Below are 19348 nucleotides of genomic sequence, written 5' to 3' on the forward strand. Positions count from 1 at the left end.
ATATGGCAGCTCTGCGTGCGTGTGTAAGATATGGCAGCTCTGCGTGTGTGTGTAAGATATGGCAGCTCTGCGTGTCTGTGTGATTAATAAATCCAGAATATAGGGAGAAGAAAAAAAAAAAAAATAGTAATAGGAAAAATCTGCCCTACACCTCCAAGGCAGGACTAAGAACTGAGGAGAGGGCGGAGCCTTATATACAGTGGGAGGGACCAGGAGTGACCAAGTTTCAATTCTCTGTCCTGCCACCAGGGGCGCTCACAGACAAAACCCACACGTTCTGCACTGACAGGGGGGCCGATAGAGAAAAAGCAGATTTGCCCCGTACTTGCCGACTGGGCCGGGCAGGTTGCCTAATTGCCCCGTGACCCTGCCCCTAGCGCATTATTCGGCACTTGGTGAGTTACCCCCCTCCCCCTCTCTGTCTCTTGGGGCAAAAGCACTCACACCCCGCTGGGCCCCACACGGCTGCAGCCCGAGGGCATCACTGGTTCTGACCAATCCCAAATATCTCTCCCAGAATCCTCTGGGAAACGGAACAATCAGACGGGGGTAAAAAATATAATGGGCTTTTATTGTTTATTGCTCAGGGGGGAAACAGACCCAAACAGGCAACAGTACCACAGAGCTTGGGGGGGGGGTATTAGTGCAATTAAATCCACTGCAGCCAGGTCCAACGGGTCTCTTGTATATGGTACTGCCGGCACCGACTGAGCCCGTGTAGTACCAACGGCACCGACTGAGCCCGTGTAGTACCAACGGCACCGACTGAGCCCGTGTAGTACCAACGGCACCGACTGAGCCCGTGTAGTACCAACGGCACCGACTGAGCCCATATAGTACCAACGGCACCGACTGAGCCCGTGTAGTACCAACGGCACCGACTGAGCCCGTGTAGTACCAACGGCACCGACTGAGCCCATATAGTACCAACGGCGCCCACTGAGCCCGTGTAGTACCAACGGCACCGACTGAGTCCGTGTAGTACCAACGGCACCGACTGAGCCCATATAGTACCAACGGCACCGACTGAGCCCATATAGTACCAACGGCACCGACTGAGCCCATATAGTACAACGGCACGACTGAGCCCGTGTAGTACCAACGGCACCGACTGAGCCCGTGTAGTACCAACGGCACCGACTGAGCCCATATAGTACCAACGGCACCGACTGAGCCCGTGTAGTACCAACGGCACCGACTGAGCCCGTGTAGTACCAACGGCACCGACTGAGCCCGTGTAGTACCAACGGCACCGACTGAGCCCATATAGTACCAACGGCACCGACTGAGCCCGTGTAGTACCAACGGCACCGACTGAGCCCGTGTAGTACCAACGGCACCGACTGAGCCCATATAGTACCAATGGCGCCCACTGAGCCCATATAGTACCAATGGCGCCCACTGAGCCCGTGTAGTACCAACGGCGCCGACTGAGCCCGTGCAGTACCAACGGCGCCGACTGAGCCCATATAGTACCAACGGCACCGACTGATCCCGTGTAGTACCAACGGCACCGACTGAGCCCATATAGTACCAACGGCACCCACTGAGCCCGTGTAGTACCAACGGCACCGACTGAGCCCATATAGTACCAACGGCACCGACTGAGCCCGTGTAGTACCAACGGCACCGACTGAGCCCGTGTAGTACCAACGGCACCGACTGAGCCCGTGTAGTACCAACGGCACCGACTGAGCCCGTGTAGTACCAACGGCACCGACTGAGCCCGTGTAGTACCAACGGCACCGACTGAGCCCGTGTAGTACCAACGGCACCGACTGAGCCCGTGTAGTACCAACGGCACCAACTGAGCCCGTGTAGTACCAACGGCACCAACTGAGCCCGTGTAGTACCAACGGCACCAACTGAGCCCATATAGTACCAACGGCACCGACTGAGCCCGTGTAGTACCAACGGCACCAACTGAGCCCATATAGTACCAATGGCACCGACTGAGCCCGTGTAGTACCAATGGCACCGACTGAGCCCGTGTAGTACCAACGGCACCGACTGAGCCCGTGTAGTACCAACGGCACCGACTGAGCCCGTGTAGTACCAACGGCACCGACTGAGCCCGTGTAGTACCAATGGCACCGACTGAGCCCGTGTAGTACCAATGGCACAGACTGAGCCCGTACAGAACTGCCGGCACCGACTGAGCCCGTACAGAACCGCCGGCACCAAGGTACCACTCATATAGCAGCATTGGCACCATTTGTACTTATATTGGCATCAGGGTACATCCCCATGTAGAAGCGTTGGCACCAGGCCATGTACCCCTTATACTGGCACCAATGTACCCGCCCTTATGGCCTGACTGGCACCGGGCCACATACCCAGCAGTTAATTTGGCACCAATTATGCCCCACTATAGGGCGCTTTGTCTTACTAGTGGCACTGGCACCAAGAGCCAATCAGAGTGGCACAGCTGGCAGGACCTGGCACTCACTGTTTCCATGGATTGGGAGGGATGCTGGGAAAGGGCAGGGGGGCAGCAGCCGGAGGGGCATGTGCCCGGGGGGGGGGGGGGGGGCAGGGGCATAAGGGAAGGTTTGGCTTCTAATAAAAACCATTTAACAGATAAAAGAAACATTAATATAAAAATATTTCTGTCGGCGCCTAAAGATGGTGCAGCCCTGTGCGCCCCCTGCTGGGGGTAGTTATGTACTGTGGGATCCCCCCACCCACCCCGTATCCCACCCACCCTGTACGGCTACTCAGCCCCGCACGGGGTCCACCGGGCAGCAGCGCCGTACAGACGGGGTCCCACAGGCGGCAGCGCCGTACAGACGGGGTCCCACAGGCGGCAGCGCCGTACAGTCGGGGTCCCACAGGCGGCAGCGCCGTACAGACGGGGTCCCACAGGCGGCAGCGCCGTACAGTCGGGGTCCCACAGGCGGCAGCGCCGTACAGTCGGGGTCCCACAGGCGGCAGCGCCGTACAGTCGGGGTCCCACAGGCGGCAGCGCCGTACAGTCGGGGTCCCACAGGCGGCAGCGCCGTACAGACGGGGTCCCAAAGGCGGCAGCGCCGTACAGACGGGGTCCCACAGGCGGCAGCAGCGCCGTACAGACGGGGTCCCACAGGCGGCAGCAGCGCCGTACAGACGGGGTCCCACAGGCGGCAGCAGCGCCGTACAGACGGGGTCCCACAGGCGGCAGTGCCGTACAGACGGGGTCCCACAGGCGGCAGTGCCGTACAGACGGGGTCCCACAGGCGGCAGTGCCGTACAGACGGGGTCCCACAGGCGGCAGTGCCGTACAGACAGGGTCCCACAGGCGGCAGTGCCGTACAGACAGGGTCCCACAGGCGGCAGTGCCGTACAGACGGGGTCCCACAGGCGGCAGCGCCGCACAGACGGGGTCCCACAGGTGGCAGTGCCGTACAGACGGGGTCCCACAGGCGGCAGTGCCGTACAGACGGGGTCCCACAGACGGGGTCCCACAGGCAGCAGTGCTGTAGAGAAGCTGCCGGTAGAGTTTAGGCGCCGCTAAGTCACATTATACAATAAAACAAATAACAGTGACAAACACTTTGTGCATGGAGAGTGCAAGGGTTAAAGTAACCGTCGCTGAGTCCAGTCTGAGAGTCGGGGCCCCGGGGGGCCCAGTTATTGCAGATGGGGGACACAGCGGTGCCGCTGCCCCAGGAGGCAGAACATGGAGTACATGGTGTCAGTGTGTAAGTTCTGCCCCGAGGCACCTGGCTGTGCTGCCCCCTTACAGCCCCCAGTAGGCGCCACTCCGCCCCTTAGTCCAGTTCCATCGACATGAGTCTGCGGTGCTCCCTGCGCGGCTCTGGTGCTGCTCTGGCTCTGCAGCAAACCCGGGAGCTACAGTATCCAATCAGGCAGGAGAGGAGCCCCACCAGCACCGCCAGGGCGCCCCCTATCAGCAGGGGGTACTTGAACGCGGTCAGCACTGTGGGGACAAGGTAAGGGGCAATTAATAGGGGCAATAGCAAACCCTGCCCTCTGGCACAGCCAGTAGCACTACTGTGTGAGTGTGGGTCAGTGAGTGAGTGTGGGTCAGTGAGTGAGTGTGGGTCAGTGAGTGAGTGTGAGTCAGTGTGAGTGTGGGTCAGTGAGTGAGTGTGGGTCAGTGAGTGAGCGAGGGGTGTCGGGTCAGTGTGTGAGCGAGGGGTGTCGGGTCAGTGAGTGAGCGAGGGCTGTCGGGTCAGTGAGTGAGCGAGGGCTGTCGGGTCAGTGAGTGAGCGAGGGCTGTCGGGTCAGTGAGTGAGCGAGGGCTGTCGGGTCAGTGAGTGAGCGAGGGCTGTCGGGTCAGTGAGTGAGCGAGGGCTGTCGGGTCAGTGAGTGAGCGAGGGCTGTCGGGTCAGTGAGTGAGCGAGGGCTGTCGGGTCAGTGAGTGAGCGAGGGCTGTCGGGTCAGTGTGTGAGCGAGGGCTGTCGGGTCAGTGAGTGAGCGAGGGGTGTCGGGTCAGTGAGTGAGTGTGAGTGTGGGTCAGTGAGTGAGCGAGGGGTGTCGGGTCAGTGTGTGAGCGAGGGCTGTCGGGTCAGTGTGTGAGCGAGGGCTGTCGGGTCAGTGAGTGAGCGAGGGGTGTCGGGTCAGTGAGTGAGCGAGGGGTGTCGGGTCAGTGAGTGAGCGAGGGGTGTCGGGTCAGTGAGTGAGCGAGGGCTGTCGGGTCAGTGAGTGAGCGAGGGCTGTCGGGTCAGTGTGTGAGCGAGGGCTGTCGGGTCAGTGAGTGAGCGAGGGGTGTCGGGTCAGTGAGTGAGTGTGAGTGTGGGTCAGTGAGTGAGCGAGGGGTGTCGGGTCAGTGAGTGAGCGAGGGCTGTCGGGTCAGTGTGTGAGCGAGGGCTGTCGGGTCAGTGTGTGAGCGAGGGCTGTCGGGTCAGTGAGTGAGCGAGGGGTGTCGGGTCAGTGAGTGAGCGAGGGGTGTCGGGTCAGTGAGTGAGCGAGGGCTGTCGGGTCAGTGAGTGAGCGAGGGGTGTCGGGTCAGTGAGTGAGCGAGGGGTGTCGGGTCAGTGAGTGAGCGAGGGGTGTCGGGTCAGTGAGTGAGCGAGGGGTGTCGGGTCAGTGAGTGAGCGAGGGGTGTCGGGTCAGTGAGTGAGCGAGGGGTGTCGGGTCAGTGAGTGAGCGAGGGGTGTCGGGTCAGTGAGTGAGCGAGCGAGGGGTGTCAGGGGTGTCGGGTCAGTGAGTGAGCGAGCGAGGGGTGTCAGGGGTGTCGGGTCAGTGTGTGAGCGAGGGGTGTCGGGTCAGTGAGTGAGCGAGGGCTGTCGGGTCAGTGAGTGAGCGAGGGCTGTCGGGTCAGTGAGCGAGCGAGGGCTGTCGGGTCAGTGAGCGAGCGAGGGGTGTCGGGTCAGTGAGCGAGCGAGGGGTGTCAGGGGTGTCGGGTCAGTGTGTGAGCGAGGGGTGTCGGGTCAGTGAGTGAGCGAGGGGTGTCGGGTCAGTGAGTGAGCGAGGGGTGTCGGGTCAGTGAGTGAGCGAGGGGTGTCGGGTCAGTGAGTGAGCGAGGGGTGTCGGGTCAGTGAGTGAGCGAGGGGTGTCGGGTCAGTGAGTGAGCGAGGGGTGTCGGGTCAGTGAGTGAGCGAGGGGTGTCGGGTCAGTGAGTGAGCGAGGGGTGTCGGGTCAGTGAGTGAGCGAGGGGTGTCGGGTCAGTGAGTGAGCGAGGGGGTGTCGGGTCAGTGAGTGAGCGAGGGGTGTCGGGTCAGTGAGTGAGCGAGCGCGGGTCCAGTGAGTGAGGGGTGTCGGGTCAGTGAGTGAGCGAGGGGTGTCGGGTCAGTGAGTGAGCGAGGGGTGTCGGGTCAGTGAGTGAGTGAGAGCGGGTCAGTGAGTGAGCGAGGGGTGTCGGGTCAGTGAGTGAGCGAGGGCTGTCGGGTCAGTGAGTGAGCGAGGGCTGTCGGGTCAGTGAGCGAGCGAGGGGTGTCGGGTCAGTGAGCGAGCGAGGGGTGTCAGGGGTGTCGGGTCAGTGAGTGAGCGAGGGGTGTCGGGTCAGTGAGTGAGCGAGGGGTGTCGGGTCAGTGAGTGAGCGAGGGGTGTCGGGTCAGTGAGTGAGCGAGGGTGTCGGGTCAGTGAGTGAGCGAGGGGTGTCGGGTCAGTGAGTGAGCGAGGGGTGTCGGGTCAGTGAGTGAGCGAGGGGTGTCGGGTCAGTGAGTGAGCGAGCGCGGGTCAGTGAGTGAGGGGTGTCGGGTCAGTGAGTGAGCGAGGGGTGTCGGGTCAGTGAGTGAGCGAGGGGTGTCGGGTCAGTGAGTGAGTGAGAGCGGGTCAGTGAGTGAGCGAGGGGTGTCGGGTCAGTGAGCGAGCGAGGGCTGTCGGGTCAGTGAGCGAGCGAGGGCTGTCGGGTCAGTGAGCGAGCGAGGGGTGTCGGGTCAGTGAGCGAGCGAGGGTGTCAGGGGTGTCGGTCAGTGTGTGAGCGAGGGGTGGTACGGGGTCCAGTGAGTGAGCGAGGGGTGTCGGGTCAGTGAGTGAGCGAGGGGTGTCGGGTCAGTGAGTGAGCGAGGGGTGTCGGGTCAGTGAGTGAGCGAGGGTGTCGGGTCAGTGAGTGAGCGAGGGGTGTCGGGTCAGTGAGTGAGCGAGGGGTGTCGGGTCAGTGAGTGAGCGAGGGGGGGGGGGGGTGTCGGGTCAGTGAGTGAGCGAGGGGTGTCGGGTCAGTGAGTGAGCGAGGGGTGTCGGGTCAGTGAGTGAGGAGCGAGGGGTGTCAGGTCAGTGAGTGAGCGAGCGAGGGTGTCAGGGCTGTCGGGTCAGTGAGTGAGCGAGGGGTGTCGGGTCAGTGAGTGAGCGAGGGGTGTCGGGTCAGTGAGTGAGCGAGGGGTGTCGGGTCAGTGAGTGAGCGAGGGGTGTCGGGTCAGTGAGTGAGCGGCGCGGGTCAGTGAGTGAGGGGTGTCGGGTCAGTGAGTGAGCGAGGGGTGTCGGGTCAGTGAGTGAGCGAGGGGTGTCGGGTCAGTGAGTGAGTGAGAGCGGGTCAGTGAGTGAGCGAGGGGTGTCGGGTCAGTGAGTGAACGAGGGGTGTCGGGTCAGTGAGTGAACGAGGGGTGTCGGGGTCAGTGAGTGAGCGAGGGGTGTCGGGTCAGTGAGTGAGCGAGGGGTGTCGGGTCAGTGAGTGAGCGAGGGGTTGTCGGGTCAGTGAGTGAGCGAGCGAGGGTGTCAGGGGTGTCGGGTCAGTGAGTGAGCGAGCGAGGGGTGTCAGGGGTGTCGGGTCAGTGTGTGAGCGAGGGGTGTCGGGTCAGTGAGTGAGCGAGGGGTGTCGGGTCAGTGAGTGAGCGAGGGGTTGTCGGGTCAGTGAGTGAGCGAGGGGTGTCGGGTCAGTGAGTGAGCGAGGGGTGTCGGGTCAGTGAGTGAGCGAGGGGTGTCGGGTCAGTGAGTGAGCGAGGGTGTCGGGTCAGTGAGTGAGCGAGGGTGTCGGGTCAGTGAGTGAGCGAGGGGTGTCGGGTCAGTGAGTGAGCGAGGGGTGTCGGGTCAGTGAGTGAGCGAGGGTGGTCGGGTCAGTGAGTGAGCGAGGGGTGTCGGGTCAGTGAGTGAGCGAGCGCGGGTCAGTGAGTGAGGGGTGTCGGGTCAGTGAGTGAGCGAGGGGTGTCGGGTCAGTGAGTGAGCGAGGGGTTGTCGGGTCCAGTGAGTGAGTGAGAGCGGGTCAGTGAGTGAGCGAGGGGTGTCGGGTCAGTGAGTGAGCGAGGGTGTCGGGTCAGTGAGTGAGCGAGGGTGTCGGGTCAGTGAGTGAGCGAGGGGTGTCGGGTCAGTGAGTGAGCGAGGGTGTCGGGTCAGTGAGTGAGGCGAAGGGGTGTCGGGTCAAGTGAGTGAGCGAGGGGTGTCGGGTCAGTGAGTGAGCGAGGGGTGTTCGGGTCAGTGAGTGAGCGAGGGTGTCGGGTCAGTGAGTGAGCGAGGGGTGTCGGGTCAGTGAGTGAGCGAGGGTGTCGGGTCAGTGAGTGAGCGAGGGTGTCGGGTCAGTGAGTGAGTGAGGGTCAGTGAAGTGAGGGGTGTCGGTGTCAGTGAGTGAGTGAGTGAGCGGCGGGTCAGTGAGTGAGGGGTGTCGTGAGTGAGGGGTGTCGGGTCAGTGAGTGAGTGCGGTCAGTGAGTGAGGGGTGTCGGGTCAGTGAGTGAGTGAGCGAGCGCGGGTCAGTGAGTGAAGGGTGTCGGGTGAGTGAGGGGTGTTGGGTCAGTGAGTGAGTGAGCGAGCGCGGGTCAGTGAGTGAGGGGTGTCGGGTCAGTGAGTGAGTGCGGGTCAGTGAGTGAGGGGTGTCGGGTCAGTGAGTGAGTGAGTGAGCGAGTGCGGGTCAGTGAGTGAGGGGTGTCGGGTCAGTGAGTGAGTGAGCGAGCGCGGGTCAGTGAGTGAGGGGTGTCGGGTCAGTGAGTGAGTGAGTGAGCGAGCACGGGTCAGTGAGTGAGGGGTGTCGGGTCAGTGAGTGAGTGAGTGAGTGAGCGAGCCGCCGGGTCAAGTGAGTGAGGGGTGTCGGGTCAGTGAGCGCGGGTCAGTGAGTGAGGGGTGTCGGGTCAGTGAGTGAGTGAGCGCGGGTCAGTGAGTGAGGGGTGTCGGGTCAGTGAGTGAGGGGTGTCGGGTCAGTGAGTGAGGGCCAGTGAGTGAGTGCGGGCCAGTGAGTGAGTGCGGGCCAGTGAGTGAGTGCAGGCCAGTGAGTGAGTGCAGGCCAGTGAGTGAGTGCAGGCCAGTGAGTGAGTGCGGGCCAGTGAGTGAGTGCGGGCCAGTGAGTGAGTGCGGGCCAGTGAGTGAGTGCGGGCCAGTGAGCGAGTGCGGGCCAGTGAGCGAGTGCGGGCCAGTGAGTGAGTGCGGGTCAGTGAGTGAGGGGTGTCGGTCAGTGAGTGAGGGGTGTCGGGTCAGTGAGTGAGTGCGGGTCAGTGAGTGAGTGCGGGTCAGTGAGTGAGGGTGTCGGGTCAGTGAGTGAGGGGTGTCGGGTCAGTGAGTGAGTGCGGGTCAGTGAGTGCGGGCCAGTGAAGTGGAGTGCAGGCCAGTGAGTGAGTGCAGGCCAGTGAGTGAGTGCAGGCCAGTGAGTAAGTGCAGGCCAGTGAGTAAGTGCCAGGCCAGTGAGTGAGTGGGGTCAGTGAGTGAGTGGGGTCAGTGAGTGAGTGCGGGTCAGTGAGTGAGTGCGGGTCAGTGAGTGAGTGCGGGTCAGTGAGTGAGTGCGGGTCAGTGAGTGAGTGCGGGTCAGTGAGTGAGTGCGGGTCAGTGAGTGAGTGCGGGTCAGTGAGTGAGTGCGGGTCAGTGAGTGAGGGGTGTCGGGTCAGTGAGTGAGGGGTGTCGGGTCAGTGAGTGAGGGGTGTCGGGTCAGTGAGTGAGGGGTGTCGGGTCAGTGAGTGAGGGGTGTCGGGTCAGTGAGTGAGGGGTGTCGGGTCAGTGAGTAAGGGGTGTCGGGTCAGTGAGTGAGTGTGAGTCAGTGAGTGAGGGGTGTCGGGTCAGTGAGTGAGTGTGAGTCAGTGAGTGAGTGCGGGTCAGTGAGTGTGAGTCAGTGAGTGAGGGGTGTCGGTTACTCACAGTCCATCCTGACAGACAAGGAGACAACATTGGAGGTGAGAGCTGATTGGCTACTCCAGGCGCCGGTACCAGAGAGCACCCACGGGGTGACAGTACAGAAATGGCCGCCGCCGTCATCTTCCTCGGTGCCAAAGATGCGCAGGCGGAACTCCATGGCGCTGACCCGCTCTATGGCCACCTCACTGCTGCCGTTCCTGCGCTTCTGCTCCACCTGCGCCGAGCGACCCAGCCCCCCGAGCAGAACCGGCCCGGCCCGCTGGGCAAACCAGGATACATCAAAGGCCAGACTGTCTGCAACCAGAGAGAGGGGTATGAATAGGGGGGCCCTCCTGCTCCCCAACTGCGCCCCCCCCCCCACTGCGGCCCCCCCTCTCTCCTCCCCAACTGCGGCCCCCCCTCTCTCCTCCCCAACTGCGGCCCCCCCTCTCTCCTCCCCAACTGCGGCCCCCCCTCTCTCCCTCCCCAACTGCGGCCCCCCCTCTCTCCTCCCCAACTGCGCCCCCCCTCTCTCCTCCCCAACTGCGGCCCCCCTCTATCCTCCCCAACTGCGCCCCCCCTCTCTCCTCCCCAACTGCGCCCCCCCTCTCTCCTCCCCAACTGCGCCCCCCCTCTCTCCTCCCCAACTGCGCCCCCCTCTCTCCTCCCCAACTGCGGCCCCCCTCTCTCCTCCCCAACTGCGCCCCCCCTCTCTCCTCCCCAACTGCGCCCCCCCTCTCTCCTCCCCCAACTGCGGCCCCCCTCTCTCCTCCCCAACTGCGCCCCCCCCTCTCTCCTCCCCAACTGCGGCCCCCCCCTCTCTCCTCCCCAACTGCGCCCCCCCTCTCTCCTCCCCAACTGCGCCCCCCCTCTCTCCTCCCCAACTGCGCCCCCCCCTCTCTCCTCCCCAACTGCGGCCCCCCCTCCTCCCCCAACTGCGGCCCCCCCTCTCTCCTCCCCCAACTGCGCCCCCCCTCTCTCCTCCCCCAACTGCGCCCCCCCTCTCTCCTCCCCCAACTGCGCCCCCCCTCTCTCCTCCCCCAACTGCGCCCCCTCTCCTCCCCAACTGCGGCCCCCCTCTCTCCTCCCCAACTGCGCCCCCCCCCCCCCCAACTGCGCCCCCCCTCCCTCCTCCCCAACTGCGCCCCCCCCTCTCTCCTCCCCCAACTGCGCCCCCCCTCTCTCCTCCCCCAACTGCGCCCCCCCTCTCTCCTCCCCCAACTGCGCCCCCCCTCTCTCCTCCCCCAACTGCGCCCCCTCTCCTCCCCAACTGCGGCCCCCCCTCTCTCCTCCCCAACTGCGGCCCCCCCTCTCTCCTCCCCAACTGCGTGCCCCCCCCTCCCCAACTATGTGGCCCCCAGTTATATTACCCCCAAGAAACATTACCTGCAGAGCCAATGGGTAAGTGCCACAGTCCCTGCACTAAATGCCACTTATAACGTAAAGGGGAAGTAAAGCCTAACTAAGAATTAGGGCAGAAATGCTGCAGATGAAGTCATGTGACCAGGCGGATGGTTCCTAGAGGCGCAGACCCGCTGGGTGGGGTAAGTGTGGCCCTATAATGCCCTAATTACTGGCCCTCCCCAGGGACTGACCCCCCGGGGCAATTGTACTTACCTGTATCCACTGCGGGGCCACTCAGGGTGATGATGCACCAGAACTCCGCCCTCTCTCCATGGTAAATAGAGGGGCTGTCGGAATGGGCGGTGACATTAAACATCAGACCTGGGGGGGGGGGGGGGGGGGAATGTGTAACAGTGAGTCAGTCTTAGTCATAGCCCCCCCAGCCCCCACACAGAGCATCATGGGAGCAACCTACCCCAGTACGGTTGGGACATTAGTGCCCCCCCCCCACACACATGGGGGACCCCAGGAACATTTAGGGCCCCCCCACACACACACGGGGAGCCCCCAGGAACATTTAGGGCCCCCCCACACACACACGGGGAGCCCCCAGGAACATTTAGGGCCCCCCCACACACACACGGGAGCCCCCAGGAACATTTAGGGCCCCCCCACACACACACGGGGAGCCCCCAGGAACATTTAGGGCCCCCCCACACACACACGGGGAGCCCCCAGGAACATTTAGGGCCCCCCCACACACACACACGGGAAGCCCCCAGGAACATTTAGGGCCCCCCACACACACACGGGAAGCCCCAGGAACATTTAGGGCCCCCCCCACACACACACGGGGGGGGCTCCCAGGAACATTTAGGGCCCCCCCACACACGGGGAGCCCCCAGGAACATTTAGGGCCCACACACACACACGGGGAGCCCCCAGGAACATTTAGGGCCCCCCCCACACACACACGGGGAGCCCCCAGGAACATTTAGGGCCCCCCCCCACACACACACGGGGGGGGGCTCCCAGGAACATTTAGGGCCCCCCCACACACGGGGAGCCCCCAGGAACATTTAGGGCCCCCCCCACACACACACGGGAAGCCCCCAGGAACATTTAGGGCCCCCCCACACACACGGGGGGCGGCTCCCAGGAACATTTAGGGCCCCCACACACACACACACGGGGAGCCCCCAGGAACATTTAGGGCCCCCCCACACACACACGGGGGGGGCTCCCAGGAACATTTAGGGCCCCCCCCCACACACACACGGGGGGGGGGCTCCCAGGAACATTTAGGGCCCCCACACACACACACACGGGGAGCCCCCAGGAACATTTAGGGCCCCCACACACACACACACGGGGAGCCCCCAGGAACATTTAGGGCCCCCCCACACACACACACGGGGAGCCCCCAGGAACATTAGTGCCCCCCCACACACACACGGGGAGCCCCCAGGAACATTTAGGGCCCCCACACACACACACGGGGGGGGGGCTCCCAGGAACATTTAGGGCCCCCACACACACACACACGGGAAGCCCCCAGGAACATTTAGGGCCCCCCCCCACACACACACGGGGAGCCCCCAGGAACATTTAGGGCCCCCACACACACACACGGGGGGCTCCCAGGAACATTTAGGGCCCCCACACACACACACGGGGAGCCCCCAGGAACATTTAGGGCCCCCACACACACACACGGGAAGCCCCCAGGAACATTTAGGGCCCCCCCCACACACACACGGGGGGCTCCCAGGAACATTTAGGGCCCCCACACACACACACGGGGAGCCCCCAGGAACATTTAGGGCCCCCCCCACACACACACGGGGAGTCCCCAGGAACATTTAGGGCCCCCCCCACACACACGGGGAGCCCCCAGGAACATTTAGGGCCCCCCCACACACACACGGGGAGTCCCCAGGAACATTTAGGGCCCCCCCCACACACACACGGGGAGCCCCCAGGAACATTTAGGGCCCCCCTAGGGCTCAGTACTGTGTGTATTTGGGGGTGAGAGGCAATAAATATTTGATAGACAATCTCCTCCCCCAATCAGCAGCCCCCCCTCCCCCCACACACGGGGGGCTCCCCCTCCCCCCACACACGGGGGGCCCCCCCTCCCCCCACACACGGGGGCTCCCCAGCAATAACAACATCCATGCAAATTGCTTTTCTGCTCTACTCGCTCCCCAATTCCCACTCTCATTAAGTTTAATGGCCGTTACCTGGCGCAGCAATAAAATAATCCCCTCCATTAGCGCTCGCTCCTAGCCCCGCCCCCCCGCGGCGCCAGATGCACTCTAATTACAAGCATGGTCACATGGGGGGGCTGCTGGGACTTGTAGGCCAGTAAATCAGGGGGTGTCAGGCTAAGCAGCAACACTGGGGGGAATGGGGGTGTGTTTGGGCAGGGCCCCCAGATCTGCACGCTAAACACAGGCCTCACTGTACCCCGACACTGGGGGGGATGGGGGGGTGTTTGGGCAGGGCCCCCAGATCTGCACGCTATACACAGGCCTCACTGTACCCCGACACTGGGGGGGATGGGGGTGTGTTTGGGCAGGGCCCCCAGATCTGCACGCTATACACAGACCTCACTGTACCCCGACACTGGGGGGGGATGGGGGTGTGTTTGGGCAGGGCCCCCAGATCTGCACGCTATACACAGGCCTCACTGTACCCCGACACTGGGGGGATGGGGGTGTGTTTGGGCAGGGCCCCCAGATCTGCACGCTAAACACAGGCCTCACTGTACCCCGACACTGGGGGGGATGGGGGTGTGTTTGGGCAGGGCCCCCAGATCTGCACGCTATACACAGGCCTCACTGTACCCCGACACTGGGGGGGATGGGGGTGTGTTTGGGCAGGGCCCCCAGATCTGCACGCTATACACAGACCTCACTGTACCCCGACACTGGGGGGGGATGGGGGTGTGTTTGGGCAGGGCCCCCAGATCTGCACGCTATACACAGGCCTCACTGTACCCCGACACTGGGGGGGGATGGGGGTGTGTTTGGGCAGGGCCCCCAGATCTGCACGCTATACACAGGCCTCACTGTACCCCGACACTGGGGGGATGGGGGTGTGTTTGGGCAGGGCCCCCAGATCTGCACGCTATACACAGGCCTCACTGTACCCCGACACTGGGGGGGATGGGGGTGTGTTTGGGCAGGGCCCCCAGATCTGCACGCTATACACAGGCCTCACTGTACCCCGACACTGGGGGGGATGGGGGTGTGTTTGGGCAGGGCCCCCAGATCTGCACGCTATACACAGGCCTCCCTGTACCCCGACACTGGGGGGGATGGGGGTGTGTTTGGGCAGGGCCCCCAGATCTGCACGCTATACACAGACCTCACTGTACCCCGACACTGGGGGGGATGGGGGTGTGTTTGGGCAGGGCCCCCAGATCTGCACGCTATACACAGGCCTCACTGTACCCCGACACTGGGGGGGGATGGGGGTGTGTTTGGGCAGGGCCCCCAGATCTGCACGCTATACACAGGCCTCACTGTACCCCGACACTGGGGAGGATGGGGGTGTTTTTGGGCAGGGCCCCCAGATCTGCACGCTATACACAGGCCTCACTGTACCCCGACACTGGGGGGATGGGGGTGTGTTTGGGCAGGGCCCCCAGATCTGCACGCTATACACAGGCCTCCCTGTACCCCGACACTGGGGGGGATGGGGGTGTGTTTGGGCAGGGCCCCCAGATCTGCACGCTATACAAAGGCCTCGCTGTACCCCGACACTGGGGAGGATGGGGGTGTGTTTGGGCAGGGCCCCCAGATCTGCGCGCTATACACAGACCTCACTGTACCCCGACACTGGGGGGGATGGGGGTGTGTTTGGGCAGGGCCCCCAGATCTGCACGCTATACAAAGGCCTCGCTGTACCCCGACACTGGGGGGGATGGCGGTGTGTTTGGGCAGGGCCCCCAGATCTGCGCGCTATACAAAGGCCTCACTGTACCCCGACACTGGGGGGGATGGGGGTGTGTTTGGGCAGGGCCCCCAGATCTGCGCGCTATACAAAGGCCTCACTGTACCCCGACACTGGGGGGGGATGGGGGTGTGTTTGGGCAGGGCCCCCAGATCTGTGCGCTATACACAGGCCTCACTGTACCCCGACACTGGGGGGGATGGGGGTGTGTTTGGGCAGGGCCCCCAGATCTGCACGCTATACACAGACCTCACTGTACCCCGACACTGGGGGGGATGGGGGTGTGTTTGGGCAGGGCCCCCAGATCTGTGCGCTATACACAGACCTCACTGTACCCCGACACTGGGGGGGATGGGGGTGTGTTTGGGCAGGGCCCCCAGATCTGTGCGCTATACACAGACCTCACTGTACCCCGACACTGGGGGGGATGGGGGTGTGTTTGGGCAGGGCCCCCAGATCTGTGCGCTATACACAGGCCTCACTGTACCCCGACACTGGGGGGGATGGGGGTGTGTTTGGGCAGGGCCCCCAGATCTGTGCGCTATACAAAGGCCTCGCTGTACCCCGACACTGGGGGGGATGGGGGTGTGTTTGGGCAGGGCCCCCAGATCTGCACGCTATACAAAGGCCTCACTGTACCCCGACACTGGGGGGGATGGGGGTGTGTTTGGGCAGGGCCCCCAGATCTGCACGCTATACACAGGCCTCACTGTACCCCGACACTGGGGGGGATGGGGGTGTGTTTGGGCAGGGCCCCCAGATCTGCGCGCTATACAAAGGCCTCACTGTACCCCGACACTGGGGGGGATGGGGGTGTGTTTGGGCAGGGCCCCCAGATCTGCACGCTATACAAAGGCCTCACTGTACCCCGACACTGGGGGGGATGGGGGTGTGTTTGGGCAGGGCCCCCAGATCTGCACGCTATACACAGGCCTCACTGTACCCCGACACTGGGGGGGATGGGGGTGTGTTTGGGCAGGGCCCCCAGATCTGTGCGCTATACAAAGGCCTCACTGTACCCCGACACTGGGGGGGATGGGGGTGTGTTTGGGCAGGGCCCCCAGTCTCACTGTACCCCAAGTGCAGCCCCCTGATGCCCCCCCCAGGCCTCCCTATTACCCCCTACCTGAGTTCTGGAACTGCAAAGCCACTGGATTGGACGTCTGGTTCTTGGCTTCCCTCCAGGCCCCGCCCCCTCCCGGGGTCCAAGCGGTAATGGAGCAGCGGTAGGTGCCCGCCTCCTGCGCCTGCGCCTGGTACAGCCGGAATCGGTACTCGCCCTCCTTCACCTTCTCCAGCGCGGCTTTGCCAAAGCTCTCCCCCTTCCTGTGGGTCAGTCCGTCTCGGCTCAGCAGTAGGACTTGGGGGCCACTGTGGGGGCCCGACGGTTCCATTGCCACTTGCACAGAGTATCGGGGGGAGGGGATGTTCCGGGTAGTGACGTGGCACTGCATCTCAAAGGTGCCCCCCGAAACTGCCACAGCCCTGGTCACCGAGGCCCTGACTGCCAGCGAATACTCTGCAAGGCAAGAGATTGTACCAACTCACTCATGGGGGGGGACTGGCACCGCCCAACCCTCCCACCGCCTGGAACCCCCCCTGCCTTTTAGTTATATACACACCGCATGGGAGGGACTTACTCTACTAATGTTAGCCTTATTCCCATTGGCCTATATTCTCAGCATGGGAGGGACTTCCCTTTCCACTCAACCTATCACTGAGCTCCAGTACTCTACTAATGATTGCCTTATTCCCATTGGCCTATATGCTCAGCATGGGAGGGACTTCCCTTTCCACTCAGCCTATCACTGAGCTCCAGTCTGTGCCAGGAGAGAGAGGACAGGTGGGTTTAAGCTGCAGTTGTGGCCCTGGCAGGGCGGCAGCCATTAACTGTGTATATTTGTTATAAGTGTCCCCAAAGCACAGTAAGTATTGCCTGCCAACCTACCTACCAGGGACTGGCTGATCATGTGACAGCTTGTTACCCCTCCCTGTAGCAATAGCTATGGGCTTGTGGCCCGGCTGCCCCTACCTTCTTGCTCCCAGGAGATGCTGATGGGGGGGGATGCCACCTCCCTGCTCGGTGCCCAGCTCTCGTTGCGCTGCTGCTCCCAGACGGTGCCCACACAGCGGTACTGCCCCCGGTCCCCGTTGGAAGTCCATTGGATGCGCAGCACAAAGGCCTGGGGGCCCCTGCGGGAAAGGATAAGCCCCCCGCTCTCCAGGCGCTCCGTGTAGCGCTCCCCCACACTCACTGACCAGTCCTGCCCCAGGGACCCCACAAGCACCGGCGGGGATGCCCTGCTCTCTGGGCTGGGGCTGTGGTACCAGGACACGGACAGGCGGGCACCGTCAGATCCACTCATGTGGCACACAAGCTCCGTCGGCTCCTCCGAGAACTGGGGCGTAAGGGTGGCATTCAGCGACACCTCCAGCTCTGGCACTGCCAATGTGGGGAGAGAAACTGGTATGAGTGCCAAGGGGGCAAGGGGGGGGGGGAAGGTGAGACGGAGAGAGGGGACACGGGCACAGAAACACACTGGCACAGGGAATGGCACACACACCAGCACAGGGAATGGCACACACACTGGCACAGAGAATGGCACACACACCGGCACAAGAATGGCACACACACCGGCACAAGAATGGCACACACACCGGCACAAGAATGGCACACACACCGGCACAAGAATGGCACACACACCGGCACAAGAATGGCACACACACCGGCACAAGAATGGCACACACACCGGCACAAGAATGGCACACACACCGGCACAAGAATGGCACACACACTGGCACAGGGAATGGCGCACACACTGGCACAGGGAATGGCGCACACACCGGCACAGGGAATGGCACACACACTGGCACACACACCGGCACAAGAATGGCACACACACCGGCACAAGAATGGCACACACACCGGCACAAGAATGGCACACACACTGGCACAGGGAATGGCACACACACTGGCACAGGGAATGGCGCACACACCGGCACAGGGAATGGCGCACACACCGGCACAGGGAATGGCACACACACCGGCACAGGGAATGGCACACACACTGGCACAGAGAATGGCACACACTGGCACAGAGAATGGCACACACACTGGCACAGAGAATGGCACACACGCACAGAGAATGGCCCAGAGAATGGCACACACTGGCACAGAGAATGGCACACACACACTGGCACAGGGAATGGCACACACACTGGCACAGGGAATGGCACACACACACACTGGCACAGAGAATGGCACACACACACTGGCACAGGGAATGGCACACACTGGCACAGAGAATGCCACACACTGGCACAGAGAATGGCACACACACTGGCACAGAGAATGGCACTGCCATACAAAGAGTGAGAGAGTGGCAAAGGTGCCCAGGCACAGAGAGACCTGTGTGCCACTCTCATATTTACCCGCTGAATTGGGCAGCACGTTGATGGGCTCCGTGCTCCTCTCCATGATTGGGTGCCAGGTGCCATTACTGCCCGGGGCCCAGACTGTAGCCTGGCAGCTGTAGTGCCCTGCGTCCCACCCACGTGGCACTTCCAGGAGGTGTGTGCTTGCCCCCTCGTGGGTAGGATCAGGGTCGCGCCCACCCAGCAACTCCTGCCGTTCTTCAGGGCTGGGTGCCTGCTGAGCAGATAGAAACCATCGCACACGGGTACAGACTGGCGCAGCGGAGTTGTGCCACACCCGGCAGGAGAGGCGCAGGGGCTCCCCCGCATTCCCACGCACCACTGGGGCTGGCACCGTCACATTCATACCTGCACAGAAAGGAGGCATTAGGGTGGCACTAGGGGACTGGCACATTGATACCTGCACAGGAAGGAGGCATTAGGGTGGCACTAGGGGACTGGCACATTGATACCTGCACAGGAAGGAGGCATTAGGGTGGCACTAGGGGACTGGCACATTGATACCTGCACAGAAAGGAGGCATTAGGGTGGCACTAGGGGACTGGCACACTGATACCTGCACAGGAAGGAGGCATTAGGGTGGCACTAGGGGACTGGCACACTGATACCTGCACAGGAAGGAGGCATTAGGGTGGCACTAGGGGACTGGCACATTGATACCTGCACAGGAAGGAGGCATTAGGGTGGCACTAGGGGACTGGCACACTGATACCTGCACAGGAAGGAGGCATTAGGGTGGCACTAGGGGACTGGCACACTGATACCTGCACAGGAAGGAGGCATTAGGGTGGCACTAGGGGACTGGCACATTGATACCTGCACAGGAAGGAGGCATTAGGGTGGCACTAGGGGACTGGCACACTGATACCTGCACAGGAAGGAGGCATTAGGGTGGCACTAGGGACTGGCACACTGATACCTGCACAGGAAGGAGGCATTAGGGTGGCACTAGGGGACTGGCACACTGATACCTGCCACAGGAAGGAGGCATTAGGGTGGCACTAGGGGACTGGCACACTGATACCTGCACAGGAAGGAGGCATTAGGGTGGCACTAGGGGACTGGCACATTGATACCTGCACAGGAAGGAGGCATTAGGGTGGCACTAGGGGACTGGCACACTAATACCTGCACAGAAAGGAGGCATTAGGGTGGCACTAGGGGACTGGCACACTGATACCTGCAAGGGAAGGAGGCATT

At 62.7% G+C, this 19348-nt stretch overlaps 1 protein-coding gene across 1 annotated transcript in view; it reads right to left on the reverse strand.

The window, feature by feature from the left end:
* Nucleotides 1-550: 550 nt before the first annotated feature.
* ptgfrn (prostaglandin F2 receptor inhibitor) overlaps nt 551-19348 on the reverse strand; it is a 42138-nt gene continuing 23340 nt past the window's right edge. Inside the window, exons 4-9 of the mRNA XM_031896396.1 lie at nt 18146-18496; nt 16746-17156; nt 15840-16232; nt 11027-11134; nt 9434-9724; nt 551-3919 (exon numbers count right to left, since the gene is read on the reverse strand). Of these exons, the coding sequence (XP_031752256.1) occupies nt 3750-3919; nt 9434-9724; nt 11027-11134; nt 15840-16232; nt 16746-17156; nt 18146-18496 (1724 nt within the window). The 3' untranslated portion in view covers nt 551-3749. The remainder of the gene's footprint in view (nt 3920-9433; nt 9725-11026; nt 11135-15839; nt 16233-16745; nt 17157-18145; nt 18497-19348) is intronic.

The sequence above is a fragment of the Xenopus tropicalis genome, chromosome 2 (assembly GCF_000004195.4).
Source record: "Xenopus tropicalis strain Nigerian chromosome 2, UCB_Xtro_10.0, whole genome shotgun sequence".
NCBI classification, from domain to species: domain Eukaryota; kingdom Metazoa; phylum Chordata; class Amphibia; order Anura; family Pipidae; genus Xenopus; species Xenopus tropicalis.